The 22151-nt window shown below is 40.6% G+C and overlaps 1 protein-coding gene across 50 annotated transcripts in view; it reads left to right on the forward strand.

Moving 5' to 3' along the window:
• The window catches only part of SORBS2 (sorbin and SH3 domain containing 2), a 235415-nt gene extending 219992 nt beyond the window's left edge, over nucleotides 1–15423 (forward strand). For 37 of the 50 annotated variants that reach the window (XM_017862581.1, XM_017862598.1, XM_017862588.1 and 34 more), the window contains 4 exons: nucleotides 319–426; nucleotides 6415–6464; nucleotides 10956–11062; nucleotides 13214–15423. In XM_017862581.1, coding sequence (XP_017718070.1) covers nucleotides 319–426; nucleotides 6415–6464; nucleotides 10956–11062; nucleotides 13214–13275 — 327 coding nt within the window. In that variant the 3' untranslated portion in view covers nucleotides 13276–15423. The remainder of the gene's footprint in view (nucleotides 1–318; nucleotides 427–6414; nucleotides 6465–10955; nucleotides 11063–13213) is intronic. The other 13 variants (XM_017862626.1, XM_017862629.1, XM_017862614.1 and 10 more) reach the window with 2 other exon arrangements.
• The last annotated feature ends 6728 nt before the right edge of the window (nucleotides 15424–22151 follow it).

The following is a 22151-nucleotide window of genomic DNA, read 5'->3' on the forward strand; positions in this document are numbered from 1 at the left end:
ATATATATATATATATATATATATATATATATATATGGCATTTCTTATATGTTCTTAGCCTCTTCCCTATGCCAACTTTCCTCTATGAACCTTTTTCTGCCATGCCTGTGGGTCCCATGTTAAGACGGCAGCTGGTGCCTGTGGTGTGGAAACTGCATAAGCAGCTGGAGGAGCTGTTGACCCTCCCTGCTCTGCTGTTGTTCCTCATGTCAGGAGTTTGGCATGCTGTGTGTGCATGGAACAAACAAGCCAGGAAAGCTCCTCCTGAAGGCTGTGTGATGAAGATGAGAACTAACTAACTTCTTATACATTTTCCAGGCTGACCTAAAAAGCGAGATATGTGTCCTGGGTAAGCCTCCTCGTAGCCCAGTGATGTCTAGGAGATTCTGCGGCTCGCCTGTCAGAGGGCTCAGCGCTTCCCACAGGGTAGGGTCAGCACGCCCCCACCTCGTGGCAGACATCCTGGCCATCCCCGCCTCGGGGGTTGGCTCTTCCTCAGTTGTCTTGGCTGTGAACTGGCCTTAAAGTAAGGCTGGAGACACCCTGGAGATGAAGTGACCACCTGGTGATGTGCTTCCCTTTTAGGTGTGTGGGAGGTTTCCAAAATCCACAAAGACACGGTCAGAGTCTCTGCTCTACAGATAAGGGTGTCGTGTGTGTTGTGGTCTACATCTGTCTCATGGTTCTACACTAAATCACTGCTTTCTAGTCACTGTTTATCCTGCAAAGAACAAAACTGTTGCCAAGAATATGCAGAGCTGAACTCACACACTTCCGGCCATGTTTGCTTCTATGTCATTCAATTTGGGTTTTTTTAAATCCATGATTCTTGTCTAACGTCTTCTTTTCTCTGGTGATGTGCACTACATTCTCTCAGTCTGCCTTTCTCCCCAGACTGCTCCCTGGATTCCATCCACTTCCCATTTCTTGCCAGCTTTGATTGAACTTAAAGGTCAGATTACTTTCCCTTAGCTACTTAGTTCTGCAATATCTACAGTACTTTAAAATACATGGACTCTAAACGGTACTTACTATCAATTCTAAAGAATGCAGCCAAGGAGTTTGGAAATTTTCATCTGGACATAGGTCAGGATTCCTTTCCTCATTTCCGTTTTAATGGACCCTGATTCAACCTTAACTGGTCTATCACACAACCATGCTTTGCATTTCAAGTTCTCAAGGGCTTGATTTCACAGAAGCCTTCATTTTTCATTTCTAAAAAAAGTAGATATTATTCTGCATTTATGCCACTTTGTGCTTTTTGCATTGTATAGGAAGACCTCATTTTGTTGCTGAGGCAGAGTTTTGTGTTGTCATAGAGAGAGGAATGCCAATTTGTAGAGACTCTTAGACTCCCCCTAATGGCCTCCAGAGCCAAAGCAAAAAATAAGCTTCTTTGCAATGAAGAGCACCTATCTATAAATTTCCTATGGGTCCATGAGATGGTATGCTTTGGTTCCCCTTTAGATTTTGTGTGTGTGTGTGTGTGATTTTTACATTTTGTATTTGTATGTCAGATTACACGTGTTTGTGTGAACCGTAAATATTCTATTTTTTAGATTTGTGCCAAGCTGTTTTACCTTCATAATTTAAGAAGGAAAAATAAGCCTCTCTAAACATAAATGTGGTATTATTAGGAGAATTTCATCTAATTCTAGTTGGCAAGTACAACTAATATTTTATGAAAAAAAAGACAAAACACTTTAGCACTGCTTATATTGCTTTCAGAGATTTTTCTGCATTCGTGTTTAAAGTAACAGTCAATCCTTGTTTAAGAATTATTTGATACTAAATATAGCTAATCCTCCAGAGATAACTGCAGAAGCTTTGATAAATTAGACAGCTTTTCAACAGACTGTAACTCACTAAGATAGGAAAGTATATATTTTACTGATGTTACAGACTCCATGATATTTCAAACCAGCTTCCTTATGAACAGTAACTTGTGATTGGTTCTAGCTCTGGAAATTAGCATGTATTTAAAACTTGTCTCTTTTGTATCTGTTTTGACAACATTAAAAAATAGCTACAGGAAAACTTACATATTTAGGGCTACAGAAAAAAATACATATTTAGGATACCAAGAAAACAGCAGCATGCTTCATTGGATTTTCTGTTATTCTACTCTTAAGATTCATCAAGGAAATATAAGCGTAATATAATTCTTGCTCAAAATGTCCAACACCATGATTATAATATGTCAGTTGAAAGCCATCTTTCTAGATTCGGCTCATGGAAGCCTCTCTGAATGTCACAAATGTATATCGTTCTATATTTATCTTAAAACTGCTAAGAAGTTAGGAGAAATGGAAATGCCTGCACAGATAATCAAAATAGAAATGGACACGGACCAAAAATGCTGGTGGCTTACAAGGGATTCTTTCTCAAGAATGTAAAACGTGGGAAGGGAAGAATATGGTTAGAAAAACAGATGACTATCTATTCCATATCACTCTGTGGCCTTTAAGATAGGCTTTTAAAATTAATCCAGCCTTGGGAACTTGGATAAAAAGGGGCGGATAAAGCAGAAACAACTCTCAGCTTGTTGCTGCCACTGCTCACCACTAGGTGGCAACAGAGTGCAGATGCATTACAAATCTTTCCTTAAGGGACTTGCACATTGGCGTTACACCGCCATGGGGAAAGGGCGAAAGATGGTCTCCTCAGATAATCTATTTACATAACCTTATAGGACATTTGCACCTACCTCAGCGTCAAAATTAAGAGGCTGATTTTAGCCAAGCTAGGCCGACTAGTCCAGCATAGTAATCTTTCATGCAATGAAGAGGGCACATCAAAATTACCATTTTGTTTCTTTTTGTTGTTGTTTTTTACCTATTTGTCATATTAAGAAATTATCCAGTATCTTTGGGTTTTGATTTACTAATCTGCAAAATGGAGTTGAATTGTAGCCATTTTTTTACATGACTGAGACACGTGAGAATTAACCAATCAATGTCAGTGTCCCAGCTCTCTGTGTAAAGCTGATGATGGGCACCTTTACACAGCAGAGGAAAAAGATCTGTGGAAATGTGGGTGCTTCATGGAATCCCTAAGGGGCCCTGATTAACCGTTATCTTGTCCAACTCATTGATTTCAGAGATAGGGAAGCTGAGGCATGCCCAATTTTACATGGTGGTTAACACCCAAAACAGAAGGACGCAGATGAGCCGACAAAGATAACTGCTGGTGCTACTCATTCCCTACTAGTCACATGCTTTAAAAATAAACTATTTCAAGTACTGCAATTGGTCAGCTTTCCTCAGAACTGTCTCCTGGTTATCCACATTAACATGGAGGTGATTCTTGTTAAAGGCAAGCTTTGAACAGTTCTAAAACTCGCCGTTATAAGACACACACAGCTTCTCTGCTAAGAGAAGTCTTGATTGAGTCTGGCCTCAGGATGTGAACAGTATAGAAAACTGATGGTTTGTGGGTAAAAAGAGGGGCAGAGTTTGAAAGATATGAAGGAAGGGAAAAGAGATATTGGGAAACAGGTAAAAGCAAGGACGGGGGCCGGGCGCGGTGGCTCATGCTGTAATCCCAGCATTTTAGGAGGCCGAGGCAGGTGGATCACAAGGTCAGGAGATCGAGACTATCCTGGCTAACATGGTGAAACCCTGTCTCTACTAAAAATACAAAAATTAGCCGGGCATGGTGGTGCATATAAAAATAGTCCCAGCTATTCAGGAGGTTGAGGCAGGAGAATCGCTTGAACCCGGGAGGCAGAGGTTGCAGTGAGCCGAAATCACATCACTGAACTCTAGCCTGGTGACAGAGCGAGACTCTATCGCAAAAAAAAAAAAAAAAAAAAAAAAAGCAAGGACAGTGCTGGCTGCCACATACGAACATACATTCTCCAGCCATGGACGTGGGATCCAGGAAGCTGCACATTTGCAGCAATCACCATATTTTCATAATGGTCAAGGGGACAGTTCATTTAAATGATTGATGAGGTGGGTTGAGTTAAAGGAATTAAACTAGTAGAATTATAATGATGATAACTAAAAAGGGATGTACAGACTTTAAAAGTTTATTGTTTTATATTAATGAACAATTTGATTTTTAAAGTGGTATTCACATTTTAACAAAAGAGCAATGAAATGAAACTAACCAGTTTTACAAAGCATTGGATATCGTGATGTAGAAGTTTAAACTTTTACTCAATTTTAAAATATTAAAATGGTTTGAATGTGTGAAAAAAGGGATACCAATTTTAGAGCATAATGAAATATACTTTACACAACATTATCTCTTAAGACAAGGATGAATAATATTTTCTTATTCATAACTTTTTTATGCACTGTAAATGGTGCTGATTGTTTTGAGGAAAGAGTCATAGCGATCTTGGCATATGATATGCAGTGTGGCATATTAGACATTTTCAAGTTACTTTTGAGAACAGTATTTTTCAGTGACTAACATGTACATTCTCAAAATCATGTGGCTTTAATGCATACTCTTTGGCCAGAAATTTTACTCCTGGGAATATATTCTAAAAAATGGTTCAAAAGCAGAAAATAGCTCTTTGCATAAGAAAATGTGTGCAGCATTGCTATTTATGATAGTGAAAAAAAAGACTAGACCAATTCTAACTTCAAAACAAAAAAAAAAGAGAGGAATGGTTAAGAAAACTATGATATATAGACACATGTGGGAGACCATTATTCTGCAGGCATTTAAAATGAGAAAGAAGACTGAGAAAAAAAACAAAGACTGGGAAATTATTACAAAATACTATTAATGGCAATTGATGTATACAAATCTTACTTCTGCATAACAGTTTTATACATCTATAAAGTTTTATTGGATTGGAAGAGAACTTGAAATAGGTAATATGATACAAGCTTATCAATGACTTACAATTACCATCTTATATATTTAAATTGATTTAATAATATCTTGAATTAAATGATCTTTAAGATGGCTGAAAAATTGGTTAGTCATAATTTTCTTAAAATATTAATATCTTCCAATTTTATAATAGATACATCGTTAGTAGTCTTATATTGATTTACAGGAGTAAACTATTTCACACTCTTAAGTCATACTTGTGTCTAGTAATTCTTATGCGTTCTAGTTTTAAATATTCTATCCACAGACTGTTGAGTGAACTTTCTAAGAACACTGTTAATAAAGGTTTCCAATTAACAGAATCAAAGCTTACAGTTTTAGTACTGTGAGTACCTAGTCTTATGCTAGATAGACAAGTAGGATAGAAAGGGGGTGGATAAAGAATTTAGGAAGTGGGTGAATCATTGACTCATAGACTGAGAGGAACCTCAGAGTTATCCATCCGAGCTTGGACCAGTGGGGTTTCTACAGACAATTTGCAGGAAGAGATTTCAGCCTATCAGTAATCCACTCGTAACTATGGAAATCTAAGAGCTGGTCCCAGTGTCTAAGGACATGGATCTAATAGCCAATTCAGTAATCATCAAACAGTCACTTATATAATTGCCATGCAAATTCTGATTTTACCCTGTAGCTATCATTTAGAAGCAAGAGTTTTTGAAATGTATTATGAGTGATTTGTATGCATTTCTCCTCTAAAAGGTAAAGTTTAGGTAGTCAATATAAATCACACTGAGTTTATCTATTCAACAAACGTGTTAACTTTCATTCATTGAAAATATTCATGTGGGTATATGGGATGCTAAGGCTTGTCATTTCCAATATTATAAGTATCTATTACAGATACTGGTCTTGATGCTTAGTTTAAAAAGAAAAGAAACTCTTTCGAGAGTTCAGTGCACTGGAAATTTCTGCCAATGTTTCTCTTCTAAGGTAAAATGTTACATGTTACCCGGATATTGTTCGTTGCATTCCAAAGTTCTGTTTTCTCTTTTTAAAAATGCATGTGTTTTCTCCACATTGAGAACAGAGAATGTTAATTCAGATGTAGCATGGGATGTCTGCCTATTGATATTTTCCTCTGTGCTGTATGTGAAAATGTTGTCTGTGAAGGAAAGGTTGAAAGAATGAATGTGGATACTTTGCTGTGAAACTAAATGTGGTTTATTTTCTGCTGTTTGAGAAAATGCTGGAGAATAAGGTTGTATGAAGGTGTCTATATTTCCTATTCTAGTGGTTTGCTGTCTGTGTTCTTGCCTTATTCCTGGCCTTTGAAAATCAGTGGGACCAAAACCCTGACTTTTCCTTAAAGCTTGAGCAGACTGGATTGTAGACATGTTCAAAACATTTGACCTTGGTTATTTTGCTTTAATTTGAAGCTCCCTTTAAATATTTTAATTATTAATCCTGCAGAAACCCTTTATTTGGTTTTTTTCTTCCTCTTGGTTTTTTACAACAGGAAATATTAAATGTCGAGAAAAGTACCATGCCATTATCCAAATTATCTTTTAATTAGTACCAGTTTAAACATTGATTACATTGAAAATCATTTCATTTCAGCCACAGCGTCCTGTGTTTACTCATGAAAATATTCAAGGTGGGGGGGAACCGTAAGTATTCTTCTTATCTTCTAAATTCGAGACTAACCTTGCCCCACAAAATGGGTAACGGCACCAAAATGTAAGATGTACGGCTTTGCAAGTGGAAGATCAAAGGAACTAACATGAGGCCTCCTAAATTACAAGAAATGATAATAGTCTCTCCATCTTTCATGACAGTGATCAGAAACTAATTTTTAAAAGAACCCATAGTTCTCCGAGATTTTAACTGATACGCTAGGAAAACTTTCCAATGCTTCAGTGATTCCTGAGATGGATAACTCTGTCTCCCGCTCTGCTCTGCTGGCTGTGGAACAAGTAACTAGGAGCTTCAAAGACATACAGAACATGTTCTAACCTTACATCTACACCCACTGGGCGACTGTAAAAGTGGACCTAAGTGTAAAAAAGACCTAAAGTGATCATTCCATCATTCCAAAGTGACATGCTTAGAAGGGTCATTTGAAAATGGCAGTATTAAAACACTCACTCTTACTCAGTTACATGCTATTACTTCCACGGCACCAGGAAAATGCCTTTTCAAACTTTCCTTTCAAATTCCTTCTCCTTTCTGACACATGAGTTAAATCAGCCTGAAGGTGTCACATGGTGTCTTGAAGATTCTGTGTGTTTCTTTTTCAGGCCCATTTTGTCCCTGAGAGACGTTCAGGAGTTAACAACTTCCTGTTGGCCTCTGCCCGTATACTGTGAGCCAAGAGGGAGACCCCTGGGAAGGCTCCTGGACCTAACCCTTGTCCCCCATATCTGAGCACACGCTGGGGATCCTGACCCACTGCCCACACTCTGCTCACCTGGAGCAGAACAGGCCACCAACAGCCTCCTCGCTGAGGCAGGTCCTGGCATGTGGTCTGGTACCTTTATCACCAGCAAGTCCTTCCTTGCTCCTCACAGACCTGAAACTTAGCACAAAGCATCTCCAGATGAGACTGGCTCTCACAGCGTACAGCCAGAAAGGTGTTCTTATTGCGGGAAAGTCTGTATTTTGGAAAGAACAGGTTACCAGTGATAATCATTTAAAATCTCACTTAAGGTTAGGTGCAGTCACTATGCCTATGATCCCAGCACTTTGGAAGGCCAAAGCCCAGGAGTTCAAGACCAGCTTGGACAACATAGCAAAACACCGTCTCTACAAACCTAAAAATAAAGTTAGTGAGGCGTGATGGCCTGTGCCTGTAGTCCCAGCTGCTCAGTAGGCTGAGGTGGGAAGATCACTTGAGCCAGGGAGGTCAAGGCTACAATGAACCGTGATTATGGCCCTGCACTCCAGCCTGGGCAACAGAGCAAGACCCTGTCTCAAACAAACAAACAAACAAACAAAAAGATCGCTTAATTGGAAAATACTAAATACGACTTGTAATTCTACAGTTTTTGTTTGTTCTCTTATTTACCCAAACGATGATAAGATCACATTATAAAAAATAAATTCCAGGGCTGTTTAGGTTTATTGCATTACCAACATGTTATATTCAACAGCTTTTAAAGTGTCTGTGAATGAAAGACATGTTACATTTTCAAAGTCCTGACTTGTATGTTAGAAAACATTGTTTACTAAATTTATATTTGAATATAGCCTGAATTAGTGGGATTTTAGGGTGTTGCTTAGTTGCTGTCATTTAAAAATAAGTTTTGAGCAAAAGTAGGAACATAATGTTGTCACTACAATTCAGAGCTTTAGTGAAATATGTTCTAGAAAACGTTGCTAGTTAGAGAGGGGCTTCCGGTCTGGCTCAGGACTTCCTGTTTAAAAGACACCTTTCTTTTTGAGGCATCCTTACCCCACCACCATCATTCACCTCACCAACACATCTTTCAGAACAGCATTTGTTAACATTGGATTCAACTTCATTTCCTGTTGTGCAGCACTGACTTTGAAAGCCAGTAGAGGCAGGAGGATTTCCTGAAGGTGTGTGTATGTTTCCGTAAAACTCCGTGGCTTTTCTTTTGTTTTGTTTTTGTTTTTGTGGACTAATTAAACCAGAATGGCAAATAAATGGGGACAAACACGCTGGCTTTCATCAAACACAAATGAAGCAGGAGTCCGTGCCAATGTTGTTGCGTTAGCTCTGAGACCTTGAGATTCTTCCCGGCAGCTGCGGTTTGCAGCCTTAGGTAACCAGTCTCCATAAGTGGTTGGAGAGGAGCCTGGGCAGGATTCAAGCCTGAGAAGCTCAATAAAAGAATCAGTTTCCCCAAAGTGAGAAGCGTGGTGTATATCCACCAACACAGCAGCCCAGGAACGACCATCTCTCTCAAATGTGAAACTAGAAAAGGGACCGTGAACTTTCCACACAGATACACAAAACATACCCCCCGTTCACCTGAGCAGCCTCCAACTCAAATTCTTAACACAAACAACAAAATAAACTGACTACCCCACTAAAGCTGGCCACATGCAAACATCCCAATCAGGTGACGTTTGTGTATTCCACACCTGCCTGTCTTTTTGGCCACTGCCCTGCGATGCTAGCTGCCTTTCTCTGCCCTTCCCCATAACCACAAACCCCTCTCTCAAGAAAAGGCCTCAGAAGCCCATACTCAAAAGAATGTAAGTGGCTATAAGGTCTACTGGAAGGATGAAGTTTGAACAGTGGACGAAGCCTCTATTGGTGAAATTTCAGGCTTTGGTGCCAGGCCAGGGAAAACAGTATTTTCTAGGGGGTGGTGCCGGGCACCCCTGAAATCAACTCTATCCAGCTCCCCAGTCCAAATGGTGGATGAACTGGGGGGAAGCCAGTGGGTCACTGTTGCTTATTAATGACATAAGATTTGCGTTTCAATGATAGAATAGTTTTGTTCTACCAAAATATTATTTTCTGACTCATAAAGTAATTAAAAATAAATCATTCTTGTTCCGGAGCAGTAGTCAAGATTATCAACTTTTTAAAGTTGGCATGAAAAAATCTAAAATGCCCTAGAATGTGGTTATTATTTTCTCACATTAGCAGAATGACATCACTGTTACAAAAAGCAGCAGAAACAAATTCCTGATTTTAAAAGTCTCCCCACAGTACTGGTAATATTTTGGTACTATTATGAAGAAGTTTTCGTGCTAACTGCCTATCAAATTCTTCATGACCTTCTCAGCTACAGTAATTTCTGCCTTCATTTTCCAAAAACACCAGTCCATGTTACTATTTATTATAATGCATGGTATTTTCTTACCACAAATTCAGTGTCTGAATTCATTATTGATCAATTTCTCCACAGTATATGCTGTCAAAGAATTCAGGCAGAGAAAGGAAAGTGGTAGCATTCTATAAATAATTCTTTTTTATATAAAATTATTTCAAGAGAGAGTTTTAAAATCAAATACAATTTTTCTGGGACTCATTTTAAAAAGAGACTTATGTCTATAATCTGCTTGAAATTGACTCAGTAATAACTGCTCATAGAATACATCTACTCAACTTCATAGGCTAATTACATCCAATTTTCCAACTCTACATCCTCTGAAAACACTGATCCAAACTATAACGTTAAACTGATCTAAAGAATTCCTCTTGGAAAAAAAAAATAATTTTCCTTTGTATAGTAATTCACATAGAGTGATTTAAAAGACAAGTCTGAGACATTTCGTCTATCTCCATTTAGAACCTTCAAAAATTCAATTCTCAAGTCCCCATTATTTGCTTCTGATTATGGCTAGCTAAAATTGTGATTCCTTCTTGTTTTTAAACAGTTAAATAATACAAATATCTCTTATTTTATATTTTGTACTATAACGTCTGAATGACAGACAGTAGATGGCTGGACCACTGAAATGCGGGTCTGACTTACAAATGTTAACATATTTTAACCCAATTTATAAATGTTACAATTTTCATGGGCATTCCTCGTGAGTTTCAAAATGTTGTTAGAGTGTTCTAATGCCTGTGAAGATCTAAATATTGCTATTTTCAATGCTTATACCAGGCTTGTACCATCCAACAGAATGCCTATTTACCATGTTTACCAGGGCTTGTTTTTTTTATAATTTAAAACACCCAATAGAATGTATATTTTACAAGCTACCAGGCTTGCACCATCCAACTTAGAATGCTATTTACAAGCTTCCAGGGCTTGCACCACCCAATAGAATGTCATATTTACGTGTTTACCAGGCTTGCACCACCCAATAGAAGGCTATTACATGTTTACCAGGCTTGTACCACCCAATAGAATGTGGTTATTTACAAGCCTTCCAGGCTTGCACCACCCGAATAGAAGGCTATATTACATGTTTACCCAGGCTTGTACACCCACAAGTAGAATGTTATTTACAAGCTTACCAGGCTGTTACCATCCAACAACGAATGCTATTTACATGTTTAACCAGGCTTGCACCATCCCAATAGAATGCTAATTTACACTCTTACCAGGCTTGTGCCACCCAATAGAATGTTAAGAATGGGAATGTTAAAGGAAGAATGAATATTGTTCTATCTTCTATATGTCATGAAGGTGTCCAGATGTTTTTAAACACCTTCCCTTGTCCTGTTTAAGGTTTCAGGCTCTGTATAACTATACTCCTAGGAACGAAGATGAGCTGGAGCTCAGAGAAAGTGATGTCATCGATGTGATGGAGAAGTGCGATGACGGCTGGTTTGTGGGTACGTGCGCGTCTTCTTCAGGCACCTGCGGCTCTTTTGTAATTTGCTCGCCTTTGCTCCCTTGCGTGGTTTGCTGTGATAGCCAAGCTTCCTTCGAATTCGTAATGCCTTTGCTCTTTCAGACATTCATAGGCACAATGTAATCCCAAGGCTATTGCATTTTTAATATAGTTTAGTAGTCACTACTTCAGCTACGTGTGATTTTCTGCGAGCTTTATTTCCAACTCAACTGAGAGAAGAAAATTTCTTTAAATAGCAGAAACCAGGAAAGATTGAGATCTGAGAACAACAACAACAAATAGTCCCCAGAAGAGAAATATCAATGCTCCGTGCTGTGGAAAATGTTAGTTGTCCACAGTGTTAATCTAATTTCAGAGGGAGTGAGATTAAGTGAACAACTCCCCCATTTCCTAGGTCTGACGTAGATGCCCGAACACTCAGTGACTCACCTTAGCTCTGGTTTGTGATGGAAGCGGAGAGAAGTTCCATTCTTCCCACGTAAAAGGCAACTTCCTTTTCCCATCCTAAAAAAAAAAAGACGAGAGGTTTTCTGAGAAAACATTTGTCGACAAAAGTATTTTACACTGGGACACAGAGAGAGATGAAGAGGAAACACAGGCGGTGGGGCAGAGAATGCAAGAGAGGAAAGGTGCGAGGAGAGGAGGGCTCACTCTAGACATCCATCGTGGCAAAATCATGAAAGAATTGAGGCCATGGTGCAGCCACAAGCCTCTTATTTTATTTCCATTAAAAGACCATGAGAAACACCTAGAAAATAGTCATTGGCCGGGCGCAGTGGCTCATGCCTGTAATTCCAGCACTTTGGGAGGCTGAGACAGGTGGATTACCTGAGGCCATGAGTTCGAGGCCAGCCTGGCCAACATGGCGAAACCCCATCTCTACCAAAAACACAAAAATTAGCCAGGCGTGGTGGTGGGTGCCTGTTATCTCAGCCACTCAGGAGGCTGAGGCAGGAGAATCACTTGAACCCGGGAGGGGGAGGTTGCAGTGAGCCAAGATCATGCCATTGCACTCCAGCCTGGGTGACAAGACCGAAACTTCATCTCAAAAAAAAAGAAGAAGGGGGAGGAGGAGGAGGAAGAGGAAAAGGAGGAAGAGGAGGAGGAAAAGGAAGAAAGAGGAGGAGGAGGGGGGAGGAGGAGGAGGATGGGGAGGGGAAGGAGAAGGAGGAGGAGGGGGGAGGAGGAGGAGGAAGAAGAGGAGGATGAGGGGAGGAGGAGGAGGACAGAGAGGGGAGGAGGAGGAGGAGGAGGAAGTAGTAGAAACGTAAAATGGCTTGCCTAGACAAGGAAAAAGAAAAACAGTCCTCAAACCAAGGCAGTATGCACCAGGATATAGGAGAGAGATGAAGCTTTAGAGACCCTTATCTGCTCCATCTGCGCTGCCTAAAGAAGAATTTAGCACACCAATTTTTACAAGAAGTTTCCAAACCAGAAACCAGAGGTGACCATAATGATGACAGCTATTTGTGAGTGTGGTTAAACACACCATGTTAGAAATCATGCCGGTGATGGAACTCCCACACACAAACAGTGCTTAATCCTTTTTTTCTTTAATGATTTGTAAATTGTTGAAAAATTGTATACTTGATGGAGTCTGGCAGTGCTGTTTTTAAATAAATGATATGGCACTGAGCATGATCTTCTATGAGATGATAAAACCGGACAGTGACAGCCTGCAGTAGATAATACCTTCATGTCTCACCTGTGCTGCGCGGGCTGCTGGTCACTGAGAAGCTTTGCTCAGGATTTTCCACTCACCCTGTCACCTGTCAGCCTCGCCTTGATCCCTCGCTCCCCACTCTGGTGTGGCAGCCTTGGTGACTGAGCTCCTCCGCCCACCTCCTCAGCAAGGCTCTTTCCCTTCAGATTGGGAGGCTCAGCATTTCTGTCTAGGGTGCCATGATGGCAGCGTATCATTTATGCTGGAGGGGCAGTGACAGCGTCAGGCAACCAACTAAAACTGCTTATTTTGTCTGCCTATGGGCTTCACGTGAGTTACCCACCTTCTCTTCCAAACCCCTCGGGGCTTGCTGTCTTCACGAGGCCTTGTAAATGCGAAGTATTCAAGCCCATGTGTATGAACTGACATTGTTGTTACCCCCCTTTCATTACTCGCTTCTGTTTTCAGGGACCTCAAGAAGAACCAAATTCTTTGGTACTTTCCCCGGAAACTACGTCAAGAGGCTGTGAATCGCTCTCCCTCCTTCTGTAGGCCACCTGCCAGCCACACACCTGCATCAATGCCTGAAACATCCTGCGGGCCTCCCGTCGTCATGCCTTACGGTTTCCAATGCACCGTCACCATCTCCACCTGCCACCAAACCACCAGCAGAGTAACCGCCGCAGCTGTGAGCCTGGGGGCGACATGGCAGGCTGGCCCCCACCGTAAAAGTGTGGATTCCTACTTCCTGCTCTAAGCTTTGACACGTCAAAATGTGGGATCAGAAAGAAAATCATGATACTTAAAAATGGTCAAATATTTGAGGCAAAAAAAAAAGGGTCTCCAGGGGGCTATTTCAACACCTCCCCCCAGGCGATCTTCTCCCCAAAGACGACCAGAAAATTGTTTATTGGGAAATGCTGTGGTTTGCGTTTTCACATTCTTAGCTTGGCAGTGTATATTCTTTTCACAAGTTTGCCTAGTGTCTTGGTTTACACAATATGACAACTGTAACTGTACTTTAGCTAGTGTTTGCCTGCACATACATGTTGTAATATGCACAGTGATTACCACCTTTAAAGCAAGAGGAGGAAAGTTAATTTGGATGAGTGTGATTTTGTTGATTGAATGTAAGTTTTCAAATAGGAGTCTTTTTCTGCAAATTTTTTGCACTTTTTAGAAGTGCAAACAGTAAATGAATAAAAGCCTTCAGTAATAATCATGACAGTACAAGAGGCTGAGCTAGACTACAGGGAAAAACTATTGTGTTGTAAAGTTGCATCGCTATTTTATATTAAAATGTAATGATCAGCATCATGAACAATGAGCTCTTAGTGTTTTATTTATCTGAAAAAAATGTAAGTAAAAGCAGTGTTAGTGAAAGGTGCAAAGAATTACTCTAACATAGACACTTGAAAGTATCTGTAAGCAATACTAGTAGGTAAGATTTCACTGTGTGTACACATACGCATTTGAGATTGTATGAGAACATATAATCCATATGCTATGTTGTACATTTTATGGAAATGTAATAGAATCTCACACATTATTTTATAGAAATAGAGTACAGAAGCATCATAAGTATTAAAGTCGGTTTTAGCAAGGATTATGATTAATACAATTATTTTTACTATAATAATTATTTTTCTTCTATGGAACTCAGAATCCTGGCTACATTTGAGGACAGGAATATGTTGAGCCTGATTTTCCTGGTGTGTGTAAAATATTTCCTAGGAATAAATTAGGCACTTTTTAGAAACAATGTTAAATCATTCAGGTTTTATTTTCTGCCCTGAAGCAGAAATTTACAAAATGATATTGGGACCTGGAAGGTTTAATATAGTTCACAGTGCCTGAATTACACATACTCCAAGAACTAGCTTTGTATTTCTTATGACTTTGCATAAGAACTATTCATCTTTGGATCTTGAGCACCTTATAGATAAAACTTTTTATGGCATTTCTTTTGTGGACAGTGATTGATCTTTTCACAATGTACGTAGTCTTTAGAATTTTGTACATATGTTTGCTCTTTTTTTGTACAGAATATTTAGTTTAGTTGTTGAGAAAACAGGGGAGTTTCCTAATTTGGTCTTTATCCTGTGACAACACTTTCAGCAGACTAGCCTCTCCCTATCTCACAGATCACAAGCACCCCTAGATAATGTGATTCTGTCAGATAGCATTTATGCAAAAATCTGTGAAGTTAAAAGATCGTAGAAGCCAAACTGAAATGTACATATCTACTGACTGATGACAAGGGAATTTCATTAGGAAGAAGGTAAAGCAACATCTTTGAGTAGGCTACCTTGATTTCTGTCAAGTTCACAACCAGCTTCATATTTTAAAGGCTTCAGGTTTGAAATTAAGTCAACTGCATGCAGCTTTGCTGATAAATGAATAATTCTCTTTGATGCCATTTATGAGAAAAGACTTCAATATCTGTTGCCTGTCATATTTAAGAAAAATTACTGTTTCTACTCGCTGTATCTGATTTTAAAAGAAAAAAATATTCATACCTGGCTTCCAGGTAATTGACTTTGAATTCTTACAAGCAAAGGTCATTGTGTTTTTCTTGAATAGACATCTAATAAATTTTGCTTGGAAGTATACTTCGGTTTTTCTTCTTGACATTTATCTTTATATAAATCGTGTATTTCATTCCAACTTGTTAAACTAAAGAGAAAATGCATTTTGTTGTGTGTTCTTTTAACACAGAAATGGAGAAAAGATGTGTCAGCATCAGCTCAGAGAAGAAATATTTTTAAACCCACCTACTGGGGAAATCCCACCCCGATATTCAATGTGGGTTCTTTTCTATTTCCCTAAGCATCAGCTGGTCTGAGAAATAAAGAGAAAGAGTACAAAAGAGAGAAATTTTAAAGCTGGGTGTCTGGAGGGAGACATCAGATGTCAGCAGGTTCGTGATGCCCCTGAGCCATAAAACCAGCAAGTTTTTATTAGCGATTTTCAAAAGGGGAGGGAGTGTATGACTAGGGTATGGGTCACAGAGATCACATGCTTCACAAGGTAATAAAATATCACAAAGCAAATGGAGGCAGGGTGAGATCACAGGACCACAGGATGAGGTGAAATTAAAATTGCTAATGAAGTTTCAGGCACGCATTGTCATTGATAACATCTTATCAGGTGACAGGGTTTGAGAGCAGACAACCTGTCTGACCAAAATTTATTAGGTGGGAATTTCCTCATCCTAATAAGCCTGGGAGCACTACAGGAGACCTGGGCTTATTTCATCCCTTCATCTTTGACCGTAAAAGACAGCCACCCCCAAAGCGGCCATTTCAGAGGCCTACCTCGGGGCCATTCTCTTTCTCAGGGATGTTGTTGGCTGAGAAAAATTCAGCAATACTTCTCCTATTTGCTTTTGAAAGAAGAGAAATATGGCTCTGTTCCGCCCAGCTCACCGGCAGTCAGAGTTTAAGGTTATCTCCCTTGTTCCCTGAACATTGCTGTTATCCTGTTCTTTATTCAAGGCGCCCAGATTTCATATTGTTCAAGCACACATGCTCTACACCCAATTTGTGCAGTTAACACAATCATCACAGGGTCCTGAGGCGACATACATCCTCCTCCACTTACGAAGATGACGGGATTAAGAGATTAAAGTAAAGACAGGCATAGGAAATCACAAGGGTATTGATTGGGGAAGTGATAAGTGTCCATGAAATCTTCACAATTTATGTTCAGAGATTGCAGTAAAGACAGGCGTAAGAAATTATAAAAGCATTAATTTGGGGAACTAATAAATGTCCATGAAATCCAAAGCGGCCATTTCAGAGGCCTACCTCGGGGCCATTCTCTTTCTCAGGGATGTTGTTGGCTGAGAAAAAGAATTCAGCAATACTTCTCCTATTTGCTTTTGAAAGAAGAGAAATATGGCTCTGTTCCGCCCAGCTCACCGGCAGTCAGAGTTTAAGGTTATCTCCCTTGTTCCCTGAACATTGCTGTTATCCTGTTCTTTATTCAAGGCGCCCAGATTTCATATTGTTCAAGCACACATGCTCTACACCCAATTTGTGCAGTTAACACAATCATCACAGGGTCCTGAGGCGACATACATCCTCCTCCACTTACGAAGATGACGGGATTAAGAGATTAAAGTAAAGACAGGCATAGGAAATCACAAGGGTATTGATTGGGGAAGTGATAAGTGTCCATGAAATCTTCACAATTTATGTTCAGAGATTGCAGTAAAGACAGGCGTAAGAAATTATAAAAGCATTAATTTGGGGAACTAATAAATGTCCATGAAATCTTCACAATTTATGTTCTGCTGCCGTGGCTTCAGCCAATCCCTCCATTCGGGGTCCCTGACTTCCTGCAACATGCACCACCAAAGCTCCTGTACTAAATGTTCTTTGGCTAAAAATTGCCCTTCAGCTAAAACAATGCATTTTAAAATATTTCTGCCTCAAAACAGCTATTTTTCCAAGGAGGGGTTAGTTACAAGGAGTTGTAAGAACTTTTCCAGTTCAACACTCTTAAATTTTAAAACCTTTGCCCTAAGCAGCTTCAGCACCATTGGCTCGGCAGCTTCTACAAACGTCCACAGGCTTTCAGTGAATTTCAAATGATGGGTGGCTGCGGGGTCCCCGCTTTCTGCCACACAAATGGGAAAGAGCCAGCTTGCCTGCTTGGATGTTTTCTCACATACCTTAGCCCCTTCTTGCGCTATGTATTTTGATCCTTTTCCATATCTATCTCTTAAATATTCAGAAATATGAACATTCCTCTCTTGCCAACTCAGTTATCAAAGATGTCTTGTCACATTGCTTCCCCCTAACACCCACTCTGGTGCCTTCTATGCCATGGGATAATTCCCACTCTATATTAGCATTCTGCTAAAATGTCATCCCTTTGGGTGAGGAATATACCCCATAATAGTCTTTTGGTCTTGTTTCCATCTGAGTGTTTAAGGGTCATACAGCTAGATCAATCTGACCTGTCCATCCAGGTGGGTGGAAGGGTGGAAGGAAGGGACCCTCTGATACACACATGCCAGATCTTCATCCCTCCTTTAGCTGCATCATCACTGAAGACAAGCAAGTCCTTTTCTTACTTGATTCAACGCAGAAAGAACCTGTTTGAGTAACTTTTCATAATCATTCACTGCTTGGTCTCTCATCCTAGACGGTTGGTTTGCATGGCCCGATCATTTCTTCTGCTGTTTTCCAGATTTTAGCCACAAAGAAATATATTCTTTGAAGAATTATCAGACCACGGCCGGGCACGGTGGCTCACGCCTGTGATCCCAGCACTTTGGGAGGCCGAGGCAGGCAGATCACCTGAGGTGGGGAGTTCGAGACCAGCCTGACCAATATGGTGAACCTGGTGTCTACTAAAAATACAAAAATTAGCTGGGTATGGTGGCACGTGCCTGTAATCCCAGCTACTCAGGAGGCTGCGGCAGGATAATCGCTTGAACCCGGGAGGCAGAGGTTGCAGTGAGCCGAGATCATGCCATTGCACTCTAGCCTGGGCAACAGAGAGGCCCTGTCTCAAAAAAAAAAAAAATTATTTGATCAAATAAGACTAAGACTAAGCATTCTGTCAGCTTCCAAGTGCCTGCTTATTTAATTATTTCATCCCCCTCAATTATGAGTTCAGACTATTTATTCACCATTAGTGATTACAGTTAGAATACAAGCAGAGACTGGTGTTATTAATAAGCAGTCCATAGCAGAGATTTCCAAACTGTGGCCTGTGGACAAAATTCAGCTCACAGCCTGCTCTGGCATGGTCTGCAAATTAAAAATGGTTTTTACAGATGAACACTGGCAAGTTCCCCTTGATGAGAGGGAACTCTTAACTTTGAACCTCAGTTAAGTAAAATGCTATCTGCTCAGAAAAGGGTTCCTTTCTTTTCATTAGTAGATCTATGTTAGAAAAAAAAAAGTGCTCTATTTTTATTATTATATTCCTAAATCAATCATAATTGGTGGAAATGTGTTTACTCTTTATTATGTAAGAATGTGATGTCCTTAATTTTGCCTCCCAGCCCACAAAACCTAGAGTATTTACTATCTGTTCCTTTAGAGGAAACGTTTGTGAATGCTTGGCCTGTGCCGATTGTTAGCAACAAACCTGGAAACTCACCAGAGGGAAAGAAATAGCAAACACCTGCTGTACGCCAGGCTGTTACTCACAGGCATTCCGTATCTTTATGCTCACAAGCAATCTAAGAGGAAGTCTGCTTTGTGCCCATTTTAGAGATGAGGGAGCTGAGGCTCTGTGAGGTTAAATAACTTATCCAGACATGTAAGGTATTGTACATAATACATGACTGAAATCGGATTGAGAATCTCATGTGTCTATCTCCCAAGCCTGTCATCTTCTTCTAAACCATGCAAACTTGGTGCTGAACACATTGTGGATGAAGCTGTGCACTTAGGGTTGAACAGCTGCACCCATCCACCTCCTTCCCTCTCCACCATTCTCACAAGCAGGGCTGGCATGAACAGACACCGCCTCATAGCAGCATCTTACTGTGCACAGGATGAAAAGAAGGAGGTATACCAATCAGCACCAATTATTTCCCTGAAGAAAGCTGAATTTGGTTTCTAAAAGGACACCAACCAGTGAGAAAACACTTTCAATGACTGACATGTTTTGACTGAGCACAAGCCTGTGTGTGGGTTGAACCACAGGGGGACAGGCGAGCCCGGCGTGCTCCAGGAACGCTGTGTGCTTACCGGACAGCTCTCTTAAGCATACAAAGCCCCGGGATACACCAGCCATTTTCTGCTGGATGACTCTAAGCGAGCTGAGCCTGAGCTCACTGCTAAATTCAGCCCCTCCGCTGCTCAGGACAGTTCCATCTGAGCTCATGCACATGCATATAATCTTGACCCAAAAAACGTTCAGTACAAGACAGAAATCTGCCTCGTAAATCTTCACCTGTTCATTTGGGGTTTCTTGTTTCATTCTTTTCCCTAAAATACTATGGGTGACTCAGTTGTCCCCATGTCTTCCAAAAATAAGTGCCATTTCCAATACAACTCTTGTTACCATTAACAACACCAGGGGGCGCATGCTGAATCTTGCACTGCTTTCACAGGGAGCTTGAGAATAACTTTTCCAAGCAATTTTATTTTCTTTTTCAATTCCACAAGCAATAGATGTTTATTGTAGGAAAAATTAGAAAGCTATAAATGAACAAAAAGAAGAAACAGGTTCACTAAGAGTTCCATGTAGGGTATGGATTCGAGTGTGGAACATATCCTCCTGAGTGTTTCTCTACACATGTGGATTTGCTGGGGCAGGGGGCAGTGTAGGTAAAAATGGGATCGTACTGAACATACTAGCTTTTCTTTTTTTTTTTTTAGACAGAGTCTCGCTCTGTCACCCAGGCTGGAGTGCAGTGGTGCGATATCGGCTCACTGCAACCTCCGACTTCCAGGTTCAAGTGATTCTCCTGCCTCAGCCTCCCAAGCAGCTGGGATTACAGGTGCACACCACTGTGCCCAGCTAATTTCTGTATTTTTAGTAGAGATAGGGTTTCTCCTGGCCAGGCTGCTCTTGAACTCCTGATCTCAGATAAAAATAGAGCACTTTTTTTTCTAACATAGATCTACTAATGAAAAGAAAGGAACCCTTTTCAGCCTCTGAAAGTGCTGGGATTACAGGCATGAGCCACTGCACCTGGCCTGAACATACTGCTTTATAATCTGCACTTACTCTTGAGGAGGACTCTAAAATAAAGTTAATAAATCATGTTTTCAAGTCAATTTGACATTAGCGAGGTCTATAAAAGAGGGAGAAAAGTCTAAGTCAGTCCTCAGGATTCATGAAAATACAATTAACTCAAAACCTCAAAGCAAGAATTACAAAATTACCACCAGGTTAGAAAATCTATTGTAATCTGAGGAATTGGTAGAGGAAGGAAAGGTAAAATGAAGAGAAAAAAGAAAATAATACTTATAATATTCCTACTATAGGCCATCACAGGCTTTAAGCATCTGTATAGCAAAGGGATGGCTAAAGCAAGAGAGAGATTAAACTGAGAAGTGAATGTGTGGATTGCGGTTGAATGTAACATCCAAACCATCCTGGAGGTTTGTTTCAATTTTTTGAATCAAAATTGACAGAACAGATCATTTACTTTGAAATTAAATATAGTTCAAAAAAGTTAGTTGAACATATTTTTATAATGTACGAGCACAGGGCTTCTTCCCCGTGTGTGATTTTGTCACTCCCCCACGGGACATCTGGCAGTGTACGAGCACTTCTGGGGGGTGCTACTGGTATCTAGTGCATAGAGACCAGAGCTGCTGCTGGACCCACGATACACAGGCCAGCCCTCACAACTAAGAATTATCCAGCCCAAATTATCTAGAGTGTTGGGGTCAGAAGCCCTGCCCTAGAGTAACTCATACTACTTAGAAGAATCATCTTGTAAATCATTGTAAAAGATTTTTTTTAATCCAGAATTAAAAAGCTAAGAGCCACAGTCCTAATGGTCTCATCTTCTGCCTATGACTGTGAGATCCAGACCCTCTGTAGAAGGCAGTTCCTCCTCCCAAACTCTGGAGGTAAAGCTGGAATACACCCAGGAAGGAGTCAGACGATCCCTGAGGTGGACCGAAGTACAAGGTAGATGAGGGCCTAGAGATAAACAAGGATCGCTGTAGAATGTCTCTGGGCAAAGCAGTCATTGTAAAAATATCTCTACTGAGGTTCAGGTCAGCCCAGAACAGGGAGGCCCTTCCCTCCCGGATGATCTCAGAGGCAATGGTGTCATCAGCAAAAGCCAGGTGTGTGAAGCAAAGCAAGCCCTGTTATTAGTGAGCTGTCACAGGCCACGTGGGTAGGGTAGAAAGATTCCATTGCCTTCCAGAAGGCACGCAGACTGCAGGGCACTGATGACGAGGCCAGCCTGGGCTCAGAGTGGGAGCCTCGGTGAGGCTGCACCGTCAGGTTTTGCTCGGGACATCCCATTGTGCCCCCTAATCACCCACACAATCTGCAATGTGAGTGATGCCTATGTCCCTAGTGAAGAAAAGATGGGGATATTCTCATCTCCAGTCCATACTAATAGTCACCATGAGTTTAAACACAAAACCAGGGGTCAGTCCTTGTTAGGGGCTGAATTGTGTCCCCATTCCTATAAGTTCACACATTGAGTTCTAAACCCCAGAACCTCAGAGTATATTTGGAAGAGGGAATTTAAAGAGGCAATTAAGGTAAAATGAGGTCATCTGAGTGGGCCCTAATCTAATATAACTGGAATCGTTATAAAAAGAAGTGATTGGGCCGGGTGCAGTGGCTCACACCTGTAATCCCAGCACTTTGGGAGGCCGAGGCAGGCAGATCACGAGGTCAGGAGATCAAGACTATCCTGGCTAATGCGGTGAAACTCCGTCTCTACTAAAAACACAAAAAA

The sequence above is a fragment of the Rhinopithecus bieti genome, unplaced genomic scaffold, assembly GCF_001698545.2.
Source record: "Rhinopithecus bieti isolate Rb0 unplaced genomic scaffold, ASM169854v2 scaffold_56174, whole genome shotgun sequence".
Classification (NCBI taxonomy): domain Eukaryota; kingdom Metazoa; phylum Chordata; class Mammalia; order Primates; family Cercopithecidae; genus Rhinopithecus; species Rhinopithecus bieti.